The following is a 19,620-nucleotide window of genomic DNA, read 5'->3' on the forward strand; positions in this document are numbered from 1 at the left end:
ACGCAAATCATAGCTAAGATGAATGATTGGTTATCGCAAATTACACGTATGCATTTTATGCTCCATGTGAAAGAGGCCTTATATGCATCCAATTGTATACGCTGTCAGACTTTTCTCGTGGGATCTAAAGATGGCGCATTTATTTACTCATCTACATCTTTCTACGGGTGCGTTCCGTTTCACGCATATACGCGCATTTTTTATAGTATACGTGACATAAACTATAGATAAATGCGCGCATATGCGTGAAACGGAACGCACCCTACGTTAGAAACAAGTTTTTTTAATGTCCTTACTGTACTTGAGACACGTGTCCATATAAACTATGTATAGAATGTGTTATTTCTTATATTTTGTGTAATATTTTCAATATCTAAAATTCATAGAGAATGATCAAATTCACGATGTTATGAATAGATATATTGTTATGATGACCACTTTGGCCTCGACTATAGAAAATTGCTACAAGAATACAGCAACACGGTTAACAAATTAAGTTCATTTTCTGACGTAATTATTACGTTCTTTTATAGAGTATTTTTGCCTTTGTGTTCTATATTTCATTTACTAAACTAGTTATGTTATATTTAGAATCACTGCAAGCATGTTTCTTCTCAATTTCGTATTGTACTTAAGAAGACATAATGACTATGTAATACAACTGCAAAAAATACAACCCATGTTTCAAATAATACAGATGGTTGCGCAATAACTTATTGCTTTATAACAAAAATGGCAAAAAAAATTGAGCTAGTGACACTTGTTATTTTGCTGATACTTCGATTTGTCATAGGACAACCAACTGATGTATGTAATGTTTTGTTAGTTATTCATAAAGTTAGTTATTCATAAAGGTTTCTTTAAATAAACTTATAATTTATATATGAATAATAGAAAAATGAACAATTATAAATAAACTTTTATTGAATTAATCTGTAATGTTATTTGTTTTTATTATTTTCAAAAATGTTTTATATATGCATGAATATAAAAGGAAACTATTTTGTATATCTTATATATATATTTATTTACATATTTATTATTTATATATAATATAATTATATATATACTTATATATTTTTTATATATTTAAATTTGCAATTTAAATAAAACAATATCTGTTATTAGAATTCCAATACTGAGTTAGTAGTGGAACAAGATGATACTCTTGTTTTGTTTTCTACACTTAGAGGATCTCTTATAGGAGTTAGTCAACGGTCTGGAGAAATACGATGGCAACAAGATAATGGTAAGAATTGATTTCATCTAATTGTATATGAATTTTTATTATTTTTTAATTTATACAATTTACATATATGTATATGTGTATATAAAAATATATATACATATAAACTTGTTTGTGTTTCAGAACCAGTAGTTAAAGTACCTATTGATCTACCAGATACTAAAATGTATGTTCTTCACATATATTTTATTATATACAATTATATATATGATAATTAAATATATCAAATTTATCAATTTTCTAAATTCAACTTAAAATTATTATTTATCAGTTTTCTAATATTTGATTTAAAATTTTTGTTACTTTTTATAATAATAGATTATCAATAATAACTTGTGGTAATCAATAAAATAATATGAAATTCTGTTAACTTATATTTTTTTTAGGCGTATGTTTCTACCAGATCCCAGAGATGGTACACTTTATTTATTTGGTAGAGACTCAGAAGCATTAAAAAAATTACCATTAACTATCCCCCAATTAGTGGCTAATAGTCCTTGCAGAAGTAGCGATGGCATGTTATATACTGGTAGAAAAATTGACACTTGGTTTAGCATTGATCCAATGACTGGTGAAAGAGAACAACTCTTGAGCTTTAATGAAGTGAAAAACACTTGCCCTTTGAAAATACAGAATGCTATTTTTATCGGCCGCACAGAATATAATATTATTATGGTTGACAGTAAACACAAAGACAGAAAATGGAATGTAACATTCTACGATTATTCTGCAGAAAAAATGGAATCTGATGTAGCTGATAATTACGGTACATTTCTTCCTATAAAATATTGAAACTGATTTAAAATAAACTTAAAATTTTTATTAGATTTTCTGATATTTTTTAGGTTTCTATAATATATGAATATACAAATATATGAAGAAATGCTTTATCTGGTTTCTAGATTACTGCATCCATTTTGAATTTATTTCTGACATTTAGTGAACATTTCATTCCTTCAAAGAGAAAATCAACTTGAAAGCAAACTAGAGCAGGAACTTTTAGGTCATTCCTTTCCCTAAAAAAGTGAACAAGTGAAAAGAAATATTTAGGAAATGTTTGAGACATCCATGATAGATGTAGCACTAACCTAGAAGTCAAATCAAGTATTAGATTTTTATTATGTATACACACACATACATATACAAACAAGATTTATACATGTACAAATGCATGGCATAGTTGAGTATTAAAGTTTATTAAAATGTATTAGTTGATGGAAATTAACTTCAAAATTATTTTAAAAAGCTGTCAAAATCAATTTTGATTTTTTGAATGGAATTATGTGATTTATTTTAATATAAATGTCCATTTCTTAAATTATTCTGTGTATAAAAATATTGATATAAAATCAACAAAAAATGATTTTTAAGATATTTTACATTTTATCTCAATATTTTACAACAGAAAATATGAAATATTTTGTAAAATATTCATTTTTAAATAATTTCATGTTAATTTCTGCACATTTTTATATGCAAAGATAATGAGAAAAATTAATTTTTACTGATATTAATATCAAGATGTTACAATATATTAATGTATTTGTAAAGTGCAATTGCAATTTTTTTGTTTCTATATTTCTTTTCACATTATATATATATATATATATATAATATATATATATTTATTTATTTATTTATATTTATATATCACACTGAAGTCAAACTAAGTGTATAATATATATAAAACAATATTCTCTTTCAACAATTTTATGCATCTTTGTGAATCACAGAATGATATAATCATTAATTTATATTTAAAAAACCATATAATTGTATTTAAAGTTTTAAGTTAATTAATGTTAACTTTAATATGCTTTTTCTAAGTTTTCTTTATAGTCAAAATAACTTCCATCTAATATATTTCTTTAAACCTTAGAATATTTGTTTAAAATATTTTCTCTTAAAACACATTTTCTGAAAATATTTTGAAAGCATTTAATTCTTGAAAGGACCTTGTATAATATTAAATGTATAATAGACATATATGTTTCTTATTACAACTTTGATTTTAGATTTATTACATTTTACCACAAGCTCAACAGGTCGAGTCGTGACACTAGATAAAAGATTAGGCATGGTTCTTTGGGAATTAGATCTTAAAAGTCCGATAATAGCGATGTACACCTTAACTGAAGATGGATTATTAACAGTTCCTTTTACAAGTATTGCCGAAGGGACACTGGATTCATTATTGAGAAGACTTGCTGCAAAATCAACTGATATTCAATTATTGTAAGTTAAAATATGCTTAAGATGAGAAACAAATTCCATACTTTGAAGAGATTAAACAAATAAAAAATGCATGTCTTCAAACAAGCTAATTATACTGATTTTTTGTTTTAGTAAAACTTTATATGTCGGGCAACATCGGTATGGTCTTTATGCTTTACCATCGCTAGTTGATACGGATACGACGACGATATCAAGCAATATTGAGCACTTGTTGCTGGAGGGGCCATTATTAACCTCGCATCTTGATACAGATGACAATGAAGTGCCACTGCCAGGAAATCATGTTTTTATTTCTAACATTGATGTAGCTAATGACTATCAAAGCTTCAAACGCACTAAAAATATCATTATGTTAGGTAATGTATACAAATTATGTTCGTAGCTGTGCATTATGTGAATCAATAAGTATATATTATAATATTGTGTATTATATATACAGAGTGTATAAAAAGTGCTGGGATGGCAAAATACTTCAAAAAGCATTTTAGAAAAAAATATTTCACACAAAAGTTGTATGGTTTGAAGAAGAATATAAAATAGCTGTATATTTTTTTTTACAAACGGCATCACTTATCGATCTTTGGAAATTTCAAAATCATCAAATTAACAAAAATCAGGACGCTATTGTTACAATGTATTCTTGACACCAAATAGAGTAAAAAAATTTAGTACCACTTTCTTTTTTGACAAACAGCAAGATATCGCAAGTTAAATATTGAAGAAGTTATCAAGTTTTCCTTAAATATTTCAAAAAATTATTAGACAAAAAAATGTTTTAAACAAAAATTATTCGAATTGATTGGTAGAAAAAGATGATATAATAAAAAATTGGGATTTCCATTTTAGAAAATTAATCATCAGTGAATATCTCGAAAGTATTGTCATCTGTAAACAAAATTATATAGTTGTTTTATATTCCCCTTGAAACTATACAACTCTTGTATGAAACATTTTTTTCTGGAACGCCTTGTTTTCGAGAGATTTTACCGGTCTAGGACTTCGGATACCTTATATATATACTGGGTAATCCGAAATTCCCGCATTCGGAGTACAGGACATGATACTTTATGCTAAAACAAAAAACTTTTTCCTTTAGCAAAATTACGTCCGACAAGTAGTTTTTGTAGGAGAGCGTGTTAAATTTAACGAATAAGTGCTCTTGTCTATCTAGCGCTCAGGACCGGCGCGCGCTCCTCACTCGCGTGTACCTAGTCCGTGATTAGTAATCATAAGTAGTGTCTTTTAAGACGCTCATACGGTTCTGTTGTGATTAGTTTACGACATTTTAAGACTGTGCTTAACACAATTTTAAATAATAATTAATTATGAACAATACCAGGATTTTACCTGCTTTCGTATTTATATTGCTTAAATAATGAAAAGTTAATAAAATAAGTACTGCCTTTATTTCTTACGTAATAAATGAATAAAATATTGTCTGGTTGCACAATATTATCTGAAAATAAAGACAAATGTAAATAGTAATATGTTTTGCGAGCTGTGAGCATTCTATTATTTCAAATATTACGTGATAATTAAATAGTATCATTAAACTTAAAGATTAATTTACTGATCAAGCGTATACATAGGAGTATGCATATTTGTAAGAGTGATTAAAAGTAAAATATTTGAATTAACGTCTTTTAAGAGCTCTTTTTTTATTTTTTTATAATAAAGGGTGTCCTAAAATTCATACAAGAAGTAATTTTGATAGAAAGCACAGGTTTATAATTAAAAACTGTAAATTTTTTTTAATTCATAAAGTATATGGTATAGGGTTATGTATGGAATAGCATATCGGGTAAACGGCCACAGCGAAGAGAGTTCGTTGAATGGATTATGGAACAACAAGTGGATGCTGATTTTTCGAACAAAATCTTCAGCGATGAGGCTCATTTTCTTCTTGATGGCTTGGTTAATCGACAAAATTGTTGTATTTGGAGTTCAGAAAATCCACGAATGATTGTTGAGAAACAAATGCATCCACAAAGTGTCACTGTTTGGTGCGGATTTTGGGCTGGAGGCATCATCGGACCATTCTTCTTCGAAAATGCGGTTGGTCAGGCAATAACAGTTAATGGTTGCTATCGCGATATGATAAACCAGTTTTTTGTGCCTAAATTGCAAGATATGGATGTGGACGACATGTGGTTTCAATAAGACGGTGGCCACATGCCATACAGTCCGAGAAACAATTCAATTACTGCATGAGTCATTTCCTGGTCGTGTGATTTCCCGTTTTGGTGATCAGATTTGGCCGCCCAAATCATGCGATTTAACGCCGTTGGACTTTTTCTTTGGGGTTTTTTGAAGTCTAAGGTTTTTGCCAACAAGCCCACGACCACCCATGCCTTGAAGGAGGAAATTGAGCGCTGTTTCAACGAAATTCAGCAACATTTATGCAAAACGGTCATGGAAAATTTCAGCAAAAGAGTGCATATGTGCCAGCAAAACCATGGAGGCCATTTACCTGATATGCTATTCCATACATAACCCTATACTGTATACTTCATGAATCAATAAAAAATTTACAATTTTTAATTATAAAACTGTGTTTTCTATCAAAATTACTTCTTGCGTGAATTTTGGGACACCCTTTAGAAAATACAAAGAACTTATTTAAAATTCAAATTGTGTGATATACTCACATCACGGTCTACATTTACATATTATTGCTTATATATGTTAGCCTTTCAATACGTACTTTCCTTACATGTTTTAATTATTGCGAGGAATATTGCTATAGCCTCAATGGTCAAGTTGGTTAAGAAAATAAATCATTGAGGCTATAGCAATATTCCTCATAATAATCGAAACATATAAGGAAAGTACTTATTAAAAGGCTAACGTGCATAAGCAATAATAAATAAATGTAGACCATGACGTGAATATATCACACAATTTGAATTTTAAATAAGTTCTTTGTATTTTCTATTATAAAAAAATAAAAAGAGAGCTCTTAAAAGAAAAGTTAATTCAAATATTTTACTTTTAATCACTGTTACAAATATGCATACTCCTATGTATACGCTTGATCAGTAAATTAATCTTTAAGTTTAATGATACTATTTAATTATCACGTAATATTTGAAATAATAGAATGCTCACAGCTCGCAAAACATATTACTATTTACATTTGTCTTTATTTTCAGATAATATTGTGCAACTAGACAATATTTTATTCATTTATTACGTAAGAAATAAAGGCAGTACTTATTTTATTAACTTTTCATTATTTAAGCAATATAAATATGAAAGCAGGTTAAATCCCGGTATTGTTTATAGTTGATTCTTATTATTTAAAATTGTGCTAAGCACAGTCTTAAAATGTCGTAAACTAATCACAACAGAACCGTATGAGCGTCTTAAAAGACACTACTTATGATTACTAATCACGGACTAGGTACACGCGAGTGAGGAGCGCGCGCCGGTCCTGAGCGCTAGATAGACAAGAGCACTTATTTGTTAAATTTAATACGCCCTCCTGCAGAAACTACTTGTCGGACGCAAATTTGCTAAAAGAAAAAGTTGTTTGTTTTAGCATAAAGTATCATGTCCTGTACTCCGAATGCGGGAATTTCGGATCACCCAGTAAGTGTATATATACAGGGTGTACATGAGTAAATGATATAACTTTTTACCACACGATTTAGCATTACCGACAGCACTGTAATTAATTGAGATGCGTATAGATATTACACGCATCGTATCTTTATTGGCAAGTTCAGATGATTGACTTTTTGGCTGCTTGAACCAAGATCCTAGTACGAAAAGATATAGATATTTAACGTGGTAATGCATTATAAAAATATGAAAATGGTCACGAAAATTACGCCTGTAGCGGGAAAGATTTTAAGACTCACGTAACGTTATTTTTTGTTATATTTTTATGATGCATTACCACGTAAATTACGTATCTATACTTTTTCGTGCTAAGGTTTCAGCTCAAGCAGTCGAAAATCATCAACCATCTGAACTTGCCGATAACGACGCGTTGCAATATATACGCGATTAACTACAGTGCTGTTGGTAATGTTAAATCGTGTGATAAAAAGTTGGATCACTTGTATACATCCTGTATATACATCCGGTATATACATGTATATACCGGATGTTTCAGACCACCCGGGTCACCCGATTTTTTCGTCAACGCGACATTTTAGAGAAAAATATTTCAGACAAAAGTTGTAGAGATTCAAAGGATCTATTTACTGACGCTATGAATTTGACTTTGAGATGACCTTGAAAAGTCCAGTCAAAATCAACATAAAACTTTTAAATGGATACCCTAATTTTTTATTACATCATCTTTTTCTAGCAATTAATTCGAACAACTTTTGTCTGAAACATTTTTTTATTTACCTAATATTTTTTTAGATATTTAAGGAAAACTTGATAACTTTTTCAATATTTAACTCACGATATCTCGCTAACCATTTATCAGAAGAGAAAGTGGTACTAGACATTTTGCTTTATTTAGTCTCAAGAATATATTGTTCCAATAGCGCTCTGAATTTGATTAATTTGATGATTTTGAAAAGAGGAGGGTCCCTAAGGCCTGTTTTCGGCATCCTTCAAAATTGGACCAAAATGGCTGGAACCACTTCCTTATACCCTTGGAAGTAATATTTAGTCAATTCCAGCCTAAACGGAAGTATTTAGAGTGTATACTTCAAAAGTATACATGGTGCATCAGCGCGCCCGTATCAAGCATTTCTTTGGAAAACTAAACGTTTCTGAGAAAAATGTTTCAGATAAAAGTTGTATGGTTTCAAGGGGAACATAAGATGGTGTCATTGGTTTGACCTCGGATAATCATTTGAAGGTCACGTAAATGTCGATTTCAATATTTTATATAGAACCCCTTATTTTTACATATCTTGTAGCTTATCTCGAGAGCTTTCCAAAACACTTATAACTAAGTCATTTTTCATTAAATACTTTGCAAGTTATGAGGCTTCTTACAGATAGATTTGTAGAAACGTTACTTAAGGAGATCCGAGATTGAAATCATATTATTTATTCTTGTTGATTCTCCACATGTGAACAGTAAAATCGTAAACGTAATCTTCCTTTAAGAAGCCACGTAAAGTGGGGTGTTGGATTTACGTGAGTCCCCTTGCCTGTCACTTTTTATTAATTATCAATCCACGCTTAACAAAAACCCGAAGTTTAGCCAGGAAAGGTACAACAACAAGCAGCGACTTAGCTTTGCAGATAATGCATTTATGTGTCATAGATGGTCTACTAAAAGGAATAGTTATTGTTTCGTTTGCAGGAACATTAATATTTTCTGTCATATTGGAAACGCCTAATTATAAATTGCAATTCACTGTAGAACAAATCTGAATAATTATGCAAGATTAAAAACTAAAGAAGGAGAAAAAATAAAGAAGAAAAACTCAAAAATAACAAGATATCTTTTTGCGTAATAAAAAAATCTCGAGAAGCAGCTCTGACAAGAACTAGTTTTATTTTTATCATAACCAGGTCCCTGGGTACGCGTATACACGCATTTTGTGTATCTCTAACATTAAGATGTGAGGTCGGATCCGATATAAGGCCATGGACATAAGCAGAACTTGGTCTATTGAATTAAAAGCTTAAGGGATCGCAGTTGCTCAAAAAGGTGCATACAATTCTTAAAACAGTTCTTTTCAAAACTTCGTATTTAGCCTTGCGGCAGAAAATACGTCAGTCATTTCTTTCAAAAGTATTTGTAATAAGTGTTTCTACGTGATCTACGATAGTGTTTTGGAAAGCTCTCGAGATAAGCTACAAGATATGTAAAAATAGGGGATTCTATATGAAATATTGAAATCGACATTCACGTGACTTTCAAATGACTATCCAAGGTTAAATCAGTGGCACCATCTTATGTCCCCCTTGAAACCATCCAACTTTTATCTGAAACATTTTTCTCAGAAACGTTTAGTTTTCCAAAGAAATGCTTGATACGGGCGCGCTCATGCACCATGTATACTTGAAGTATACACTCTAAATACTTCCGTTTAGGCTGCAATTAACTAAATATTACTTACAAGGGTATAAGGAAGTGATTCCAGCCATTTTGGTCCAATTTTGAAGGGTGCCGAAAACAGGTCTTAGGGACCCACCTCCTTTCAAAATCATCAAATTAATCAAATTCAGGGCGCTATTGGAACAATATATTCTTGAGACTAAAGCAAAAAGTCTAGTACCACTTTCTCTTCTGATAAATGGTTAGCGAGATATCGTGAGTTAAATATTGAAAAAGTTATCAAGTTTTCCTTAAATATCTAAAAAAATATTAGGTAAATAAAAAAATGTTTCAGACAAAAGTTGTTCGAATTAGTTGCTAGAAAAAGATGATGTAATAAAAAATTAGGGTATCCATTTAAGAGTTTTATGTTGATTTTGACTGGACTTTTCAAGGTCATCTCAAAGTCAAATTCATAGCGTCAGTAAATAGATCCTTTGAAATCCTACATATTTTGTCTGAAATATTTTTCTCTAAAATGTCGCGTTGACGAAAAAATCGGGTGACCCGGGTGGTCTGAAACACTCGATGTACTGGTCACCCGATTTTTTCATAAACGCGACATTTTAGAGAAAAATATTTTTCAAAAGTTGTAAGGCTTCAAAGGATCTATTTACTGACGCAATGAATTTGATCTTAGGATGACCTTAAAAAGCTCAGTCAAGATTAACATAAAAATCATGAATAGAAACCCTAATTTTTTATCCTGTCTTTTTCCACCAATTAATTTGGACAACTTTTGTCTAAAATACTTTTTTATTTGCTTAATATTTTTTTAGATACTTAAAAAAAACTTGATAACGTTTTCAATATTTAACTTACAATATCTTGCTAATTATTTATCGGAAGAAAAAGTGATACTAGACATTTTTGCTCTATTTAATCTCAAGAATATATTGTTTCAATAGCACCCTATTTTTGTTAATTTGATGATTTTGAAGTTTCGAAAAGTCAATAAATTAACTAAAGTCAGAGCGTTAATGTAAAAATATATTCTTGAGACTAAATAAAGCAGTAAAGTCTAGTACCACTTTTTTCGGATAAATAGTTAGCGAGATATTATAAGATAAATATTGAAAAGTTACCGAGTTTTCCGTAAATATCTAAAAAAAATATCAGGCAAACAAAAAAATGTTTTAGATAGAAGTTGTTTAAATTAATTTGTGGAAAAAGACGATGTAATAAAAAATAATAGCGGTGTTTATTGATTAATAATTAATCGTCCAGGGAGATCGCTCTTCAATTTTAAGGACCGCTGTTGATTTTTCGATAGTACAACTGATCGTCCCTGTTCAACCAAGAATCGAATGACGGGCATCATTACATATGCATGTATACCAAATTCAACTTATTTATTTTTCTTATATAATAGAATATTACAAACGCGCGCTACGCGCGCGCCATTTTAGTTTATTCATATTAAAGTTTAGAATAAATATTATAAATCAAAAATAACCCCTGGAGTGTAATACAAGTTCGATAATATCCGACTCCAACGATGTATTAGGCGCATACAGTTTGAAATTCCATGACATATATTTTCTGCATAGTAACGCATAACCGTACAACCAATGAAAATTTCGACGTTTAAGGTTTCTATTCAAGACCATCTTAAGCTCTTTCTCCTTCTCTCTCTTTCTCTCTCTCTCACTCTCTTCCTCCCTCTCTCTCACTCTCTCCCTCCCTCTCTCACTCTCTCCCTCCCCCTCTCTCACTCTCTCCACCCCCCCTCTCTCTCTCTCTCGGGTGAGTAAGAAGGTGCCTTGTCACGCTCTGCAAAGAATAAAAATTGAGTGAGTGAAAGTTATTTGGCAGTCAAAATAATTTTATAGTGTGGTTATGGATGCGATAGGTACTCGAAGGAGGTGTTATAGAATAGAGGATTTGATTATAGATAGTGGAGAGTGAATATATAATAAGTGAGTAAATTGTGACACACATGTTAAGATGTGTCAGCATAATTGAGTCCGCATGTGGCGACATACGTATGGGTAGCAGATGAACAAACTAAGTAAATGATAATCGGCGGTATCGATAAACTAGAGACAAATGGATAAATTCAAAGCACCCGTAATTTGCAGACTCTGTAAAAAGGAAATTAAAACGGTAACGTCTAGATGTGTGCCATGTGATAAATTTTTCTACCCAGGCTGCATTAAGCAGCATAAAACATACGATAAAGCTAATGAATTGGTACCGTGCGAAGGAAAGGTGGAAAAATATGTAATAAAAAGTGACATTATATCGGGAGAAGGTAGAGAGAGTAAAGTGTCAACTGCAAAAGATGGACAGAGTCAAAGGGAGAAGTGTGTATCACCAACACAATCAATATCAGGAAGTATAAAGGATACGAGAATTGAGCATATACAGGGTGTCCCATTTAACCTGACAAATCGTAATATCTGGAAAACTACATGTCGGATAAAAAAAAGTGGGTAATGAAATTTGTTCATCTCGAAGGGGGACATCCAATGATATCAAACTCGACCTCCCACTCCACTCCCGGGGGGTGGGGATGGGGGACAATTTTGAAATCTTAAATGGGAACCCCCATTTTTATTGCAGATTCGGATTCTATGCTATAAAATACGTAAGTTTCGTCCGAAACTTTTTTTTTGATTCGTGATAGATGGCGCTGTAATCGCAAAAAATTAGATGTTCTGCAATTCTCCAGAAATGATCATTGGATTGAAAAATAAAAAAATACCTGTTCAATATTTTTAAAAATATTTTTAAGAAACAACAGTTATTCTCCCCATCCCCTCGGGGTAGGGTGGGTGGTAACGTTCAAATCTCAAATGAGAACCCACATTTTTCATTGCAGAATTAGATTTTACGTGAAGTTTTTATGGAAACAATTTTTTTCATTTGTGATAGATAGCGTTGAATTTTTCCGAGAAACTACTTTTAGCGTTACCCAGGAACAACGACAAGGACGTAGTAGCTTTCTGTTCTCTTCGGGGTGCTTGTTTTAGGTGAGTCCCCTCGCCTCTCACCACCGGGGTGATTTTGCATAATTAATTTGTTAGTGGCATCTCTCCATCGTCCGCGTCCATAGAACTTAAGAGACAATCATTATTAGACACTTACCTTTCTAATCAGGAGAGGTGCTTAATCAATTTTTGAAGAGTGTTCCATGCCACTATCATTCTCTTCTGACTTTGCATCATGGATTATGTAACTGTGCAAGAAAAAATTGAAATGATTTTCATTTATGGCGAATGTAGAAGAAATTTTGACGATGTTGTCAATTTGTATACTGAGCGTTTTCCTGAAAGAGTACGATCACGTTCTTTCGTTAGAGTTGTTACACAGTTTTGTACTGATGGAAGTGTACAACTGAAGAAAAGAACGCGTAGAGCTACTGTTTGTGAAGAATATAATCAAATATCAGTACTAGCTGCAGTGGCTCATAATCCACATGCGAGCGTCTGAGAAATTTCGCACCAATCAGGAATTCCTCGTACGAGTGTTTGGAGAATTATGAAGTTCCATAAATTGAATGAAAAATGTGGGTTCTCATTTGAGATTTGAACGTTACCACCCACCCTACTCCGAGGGAATGGGGGGGGGGAATAACTGTTATTATGTTTTTTAAAAATATTTTTAAAAATATTGAACAGATTTTTTTATTTTTCAATCCAATGATCATTTCTGGAGAATTGCAGAAAATCTAATTTTTTGCGATTACAGCGCCATCTATCACGAATCAAAAAAGAAGTTTCGGACGAAACTTACATATTTTGTGGCGTAGAATCCGAATTTGCAATAAAAAAAATGGGGGTTCCCATTTAAGATTTCAAAGTTGCCCCCAATCCCCACCCCCAGAGGGTGGGGTGGGAGGTCGAGTTTGATATCATTGGATGTCCCCCTTCGAGACGAACAAATTTCATTACCCACTTTTTTTTATCCGACATGTAGTTTTCCAGATATTACGACTTGTCAGGTTAAATGGGACTTCCTGTATACAAGATGGTAAAGGAAATAAAGGACGAGATGATAGGAAGAGACGTACTTAGAAGGAGTATAGCGGAAGTTATAAAGGATGAAATGAGGAGTTTAAGAGAGGAAATACAGCAATGGAAAATTGAAGAAGTTAAAACAATGATTGGGGAGACAGTGAAAAATGAAATACAAAAAGTATTGAACGGCATACCAGTGTCAACCATGGGAGCAGGAGAATTAAAGAAAAGTTATAGTGGTGCTGTGAAAAATACCGAGAGAGAATCAATGATAATCATTAAACCAAAGGACGGAGATAAAAATAACTCAAGTGAGGACACAAAAAGGGATATCAAAAAAATCGATATCTGAAAACTGGGTGTAGGAATCACAAAGATGAAAAACAAGGGGAGCGGTTATAGTGGGATGTGAAAATATGTCGCAAGTTGAAAAGCTCCAGAAAGAAGTTGTGAAAGGTCTGGGAGAAAAATATGTAATAAAGCACCAAAGAAGAGAAATTCGAAAATGAAGATATTCGATGTCGACGGAGAAGATTGTGAAGAGGAACAAGATTTTTGGAGGAAAATAGAAGAACAAAACGGGTTATAGGAAAGCAGTATCGAAGGGAAAGTAATATATAAAGCGGTGAAGAATAATTCGAAAAAGGAAGCAGTAATAGTGGAGGTAAATACTGAAACGAGGGATAAATTTCTACAGTTGGAAAAGTTGAAAATAGGATGGAATTTGTGCAAAGCGCAAGGCTATGTAGGGATTTTAAGATGCTACAAGTGTTGTGGATACTATCATTTTGCGAAAGATTGCACGAAGAAGGTAGCGTGCAGAAATTGTGCAAATAATCATGCAACGAGGGAGTGTAAAAGTGAGACAAAAAAGTGTATAAATTGTGAGGAAAAGTAAGGCTTTTAAGATAAGAAATTTGAGGTCGGATCACTCGGCATATGATAGAAATTGTCCGTATTATAAGAAAGTGATGGAGAAGCACAGAGATAGAAATTTATGTAACGATAGATAGCAATCAATGAATGTGAAAAGGAATGTAAAAAGAAGCAGAGTAATCTGCTTAAATGTGCAGGGTTTTATGAAACACAAAGACGAAATAGAGAATGGGTTGATAAGAAAATATAGGCCGATTATAATGGGATGTACAGAGACTCATGTAACGCAGCAGATTGAGGAGCATGAATTGTATATTGGGGGATATGCATGTGTGCGGGGAGATTCAGAGACAAATAGAACAGGCAGGGTATTGTTATATGTAGATGAAAGAATTAAATTTGATGCAAAGGCGATAGAGACTTGTGAAAAAAATTGGTGGATGATAACAGTTAAAATAAGAGATACGAGTTTTAAAGATATAATTACGGTAGTTTATCACTCACCAAATGGTAAAGATGCCAGTTTTATTGGCTTTCTTGAGGAAACATGTACTAGAGATATGCAGAATGATAACGTAATAATGATGGATGACTTTAACATCGATATGAAAGTAAATAAGTACACCAAAAACAAACTGACTAGAGTAATGAACTCAGTAGGATTTAAAGCAATTAGTAAAGGAGGCAACCAGAATTACAATTGATTCTGAAACGATGATAGACTTAGTCTTTTCAAATGTTAAAATAGAAGTAGAGGTATGGCATGAACCAAAGATAACGGGTCATTCTGCATTGGTGTTGTATGGTAAGGGGAAACTGAAAGAAAATGAGAGAAAAAGTATTAGATATAGAGATTATAAGCGAATGGATGTTAACAAATTTAAAAGAATGGTAAGCACTAGTTTAAATGCTATTGAAGGAGACGAAATTGATATGTTAGCAAATTCGGCGGTAAATGAAATTATAAAAAATCTTGATGCAACAGCACTACAAAAGACAATTTTATTAAGACAGAAATGGCAGGGAAGTCAATGGTATTGTGGATACATATAGCAACTGGTAAAAAAGAGGGATGAAGCACATAGGATAGCTTGTAAATGTAAAAGTGAGGAAAACTGGGAAATTTCGAAGATTAAGGAATAAAACGGTACAGATGTGTAGGAAAGCTAAAAGGGAGTGCATAGAAGAAAAACTTGATAAAAATAAGAAAGATCCAAAGAAAATGTGGGGAGTGTTAAAAGAAATGTTGAAAGGTAAGATAAATGACAAGGAACTTAATGAACTACGTATAGGAAAGAGAATAGTGAAGAACGTAGAGGTAATAGCTGAGGAATTTAATTGTTTTTTTTTGTTGAAAGTATTAGGATGCTATGTAAGAGGGATCATACGATAGGTTATATAAAAAATAGAAAATATACGGACAGTGTTTCAGAAGAATTTGCACAAATTGAGGTAGAGCAATTACTTAAAATAGTACGGAAAATGAAAACAAGGCACTGCAGAAGGAATAACGGTAGAGATAATGAAACATATAGTAGAGGTAGCAGCAGAAAAAATATGTCATATATAACAAATCACTCGAAAAAAGAATGTTCCCTAATGAATGGAAGGAAGCGGTTATAATTTCGATACCCAAAATTCGAGGAACAAATAAAATTGAAGAGTTCAGGCTGGTTAATAAATTATCGGTATATGAGAAGATTTTAGAGATAGTAGTTCAAAGTCAGTTAGTGGAATATTTAGATGAAAATGAGTTGCTTAGACAGTGTCAGTCGGGTTTTAGAGCGAACCATTCATGTGAAACTGCTTTACAGTGGGTAATCTCGGACTGGAAGAAATCAATAGCGGAAGGAAAGATGATAGGGATGGTGTTTTTAGACCTAAGAAGAGCATTCGAGATTGACAGAAAAATAATGATAAAAAAATTACAATGGTATGGGATAAAAGGAGCAGTTTCAGAATGGTTTAGAAGCTACCTGGGAAAAAGAACACAAAGAGTAAAAGTAAATGGGATACTGTCATCTCCAATAAACGTAGATTTGGGAGTTCCTCAGGGATCGGTTCTTGTTGTTCCTGATATATGTAAATGACATTGTTGAGGCCATTATGAATAACTGTGCAATAGACTGTTTGCAGACGATGCATTGATATATAAAACGGGGTACTCAAGTATGGAAATTAATAGTAGACTAAACGAGCAAATGAGGAAAGTGGAAAAATGGTTAAAATTAAATAGGTTGTGTAAATGTAGATAAAACTAAGGTCATATTAATAAGAGGAGTTAGAAATAAGGTAACAGAGAATTATATAAAAATTAAGTTACATAATAGAGTTTTAGAAGTTGTAAGTGATATTAAATATTTGGGAATAATAATAGATAAAAACCTAAAGTTCATGAAACATGTGGATTACATAAGTAAAAAAGTAGGAGCCAAATTAGGTGTTATGCGCAAAGTAGGGAGAGATATATCAGCGAATATGAGATGTATAATTTACAAGGCCATAATTGCCCCGTTATTTGATTATTGTATGTCAATACTAGCGGGTGTAAGTAAAACAAACGTACAACACTTGCAAAAACTACAAAATCAAGGCATGAGAATTATACTTAGATGTAACACGAGAGTTAGAATTATAGATATGTTAGAGGCATTTTATGTCAATAAATAAAAGGATTGAATATAATGTTTGCATACTGGTACATAAAATTGTAAATGGTTTATGTCCAAAATATTTGCAAAATAAGATGCAGTTAGTGCAAAATGTAGGAAGAGGAAACTTAAGACAAGGAGCTAATATATAGGGTGCACGATTTATCTGAAGACATTGAAATATCTCGAGAATTATGCATTGGATAAAAAAAAATGGTTAGTGAAAGTTGTTAGTCTCGAAGGGGGACATCCAATGATACCAAACTCGACCTCCCACCCCACCCCCTGGGAGTGGGGGTTGGGGGCAACTTTGAAATCTTAAATGGAAACCGCCATTTTTTATTGCAGATACGGATTCTACGCCACAAAATACGTAAATTTTGTCCGAAACTTTTTTTTTGATTCGTGATAGATGGCGCTGTAATCGCAAAAAATTATATTTTCCGCAATTCTCCAGAAATGATCATTGGATTGAGAAATAAAAAATACCTGTTCAATATTTTTAAAGAACATAATAAAAGTTATTCCCCCCCCATCCTCTCGGGGTAGGGTGGGTGATAACGTTCAAATCTCAAATGGGGACCCACATTTTTCATTGCAGAATTAGATTGTACGTGAAATTTTTATTGAAACAATTTTTTTCATTCGTGATAGCGTTGAATTTTTCCGAGAAACTACTTTTAGCGTTACACAAGAACAACGACGAGGACGTAGTAGTTTTATATTCCCTTCGGGTGCTTTTTTAATGTGAGTCCCCTTGCCTCTCACTGTTCAATTAATTAGAGTAAGTGTTCGAAATTTTTACCTTCAACTTCAATATACTTATTGATCCTTTTTTCAAATGACTGTACACAGAATAGAAGCATATCTGCGGGAGTTTCAGCGCAAGCGTTTCTTATGCGTTCTACCATGTTTTCACGAGTTGTTGGCACTTGTTGATTTAAAAATATTGAACAGGTATTTTTTATTTCTCAATCCAATGATCATTTCTGGAAAATTCAATCTGCGGAAAATATAATTTTTTGCGATTACAGCGCCACCTATCACGAATAAAAAAAATAGTTTCGGAAAAAATTTACGTACTTTGTGGCGTAGAATCCATATCTGCAATAAAAAATGGGGGTTTCCATTTAAGATTTCAAAGTTGCCCCCAATCCCCACCCCCAGAGGGTGGGGTGGGAGGTCGAGTTTGGTATCATTGGATGTCCCCCTTCGAGACTAACAACTTTCATTAACCACTTTTTTTTATCCAATGCATAGTTCTCGAGATATTTCAATGTCTTCAGATAAATCGTGCATCCTGTATATTGATAGGTGTAAGACCAGAGAAGAATAAAAAATGTTGCATGATGGAATACAGATATATAATGCCTTTTTTTTTTTGGTAACGCAGGGGAAATCCATCATGGATATCCCCGACCCTTTGGGGGGATCGGGGGTTATTCAGACTCCTGACTAAAACCCCTGCGGGATGTCTACCATTCGGACCGTTGTGAGGGGAGTTAGGGGGACTGCTCCCGCATTCCCTCCCCAACACCCCGGCCCCAGGGCTTTTCGGGAGTCCCACGCCATCGAGTATTGCGCCCTGTCCCACTCAGGGAGTTCAGGGCGCGGTCCCCCGGTCTGTTCCCTGACCGGGTTAGCCTTCCGGTGATTACTTGGAGGGCGGAACATCCACCCTCCCTCCGCGCTCCCCCATCGCTCCCCTCCAAAGGAGAGGGGAGCGGAGGAGTGGAGCCCAGCTCCAAACCGGGCTTCCATCCCCCCTTCGCCTACCCTATCCGACGTTTAGGGGGAAGGAGGGCGGGCATCATGCACCCGTCGGCCCCACCCCCCCCGCGCGTCCGAAGACGAGCCCGAGGCGGCCGAGGAGGCAGCCTCAGTCTAGCCGGTGGCCTGTCCTCCTCGGCCGGCGCTCCCTCGGGCCCGCTGCCCAAACCCGGGGAGCGCCGCCCTCCCCGCCGCTGCCTGCGGTGGTCTCCGGGGCGACGCTCCCACTCGGCGGCCTCCTTCCGCGACAGAACACTGCGACAGAAGGAGGCTGCCTTTCCCCATACCTCCTCGCTCCCGCACATGCTCTTACCATGCGCGGGAGCGACAACTCATTCTCCCCGCACCCCACTGCCCGGGCCAGGACACCGCGTTCCCTGCTCCAAGCTACACACTCGGCCAGGGTGTGGTGCATGGTGTCGTCCGGCTCCGGGCAGTGGTGGCACCCGGTGGTGGGCTCCTTCTTTATCTGGTGCAGGTAATTACTAAAACATCCGTGTCCGGTCATCACCTGCACCAGATGAATGTAAATCCGCGCCCTCTCCTGCCTGCAAATTCTACAAGGCAGGGGCGGACAGCCGTCGTCGTCAGCTGCCTGAACTCCCGCGGGGCGGACATCGCGTCCGCCCACCGCTCCAGAGTTCGGGCAGCCACCCGGGACCTCAGGGCCGTTAATTCCCTGGCCGTTAATTCCCCCCTTTCGCGAAGCTCCTTGACTCTCCAATAGAGGATACTTCGTTCCTCGGCAAGGAGCTCCACGCGGTGGGGAGCCAACCAGGGTCGTTGCCGTCATATATGAAACGGAGCAGAACCCCCGAATCGCCCTCACAGCCACTACTCTCAGCGCCTGGCGCATTAGGC

General features: G+C 34.4%; 1 protein-coding gene across 3 annotated transcripts in view; it reads left to right on the forward strand.

Annotated features, from left to right (window-relative positions):
* The first annotated feature begins 283 nt into the window (after window positions 1–283).
* Ire1 (serine/threonine-protein kinase/endoribonuclease Ire1) overlaps window positions 284–19,620 on the forward strand; it is a 59,850-nt gene continuing 40,513 nt past the window's right edge. The window contains exons 1-7 of one of the 3 annotated variants that reach the window (XM_025300009.1): window positions 284–510; window positions 592–807; window positions 1,129–1,249; window positions 1,370–1,412; window positions 1,633–2,012; window positions 3,262–3,481; window positions 3,593–3,837. In XM_025300009.1, coding sequence (XP_025155794.1) covers window positions 733–807; window positions 1,129–1,249; window positions 1,370–1,412; window positions 1,633–2,012; window positions 3,262–3,481; window positions 3,593–3,837 — 1,084 coding nt within the window. In that variant the 5' untranslated portion in view covers window positions 284–510; window positions 592–732. The remainder of the gene's footprint in view (window positions 511–591; window positions 808–1,128; window positions 1,250–1,369; window positions 1,413–1,632; window positions 2,013–3,261; window positions 3,482–3,592; window positions 3,838–19,620) is intronic. The other 2 variants (XM_025300007.1, XM_025300008.1) reach the window with 2 other exon arrangements.

Source organism: Harpegnathos saltator, unplaced genomic scaffold, assembly GCF_003227715.2.
Source record: "Harpegnathos saltator strain DR-91 unplaced genomic scaffold, Hsal_v8.6 scaffold314, whole genome shotgun sequence".
Lineage (NCBI taxonomy): Eukaryota > Metazoa > Arthropoda > Insecta > Hymenoptera > Formicidae > Harpegnathos > Harpegnathos saltator.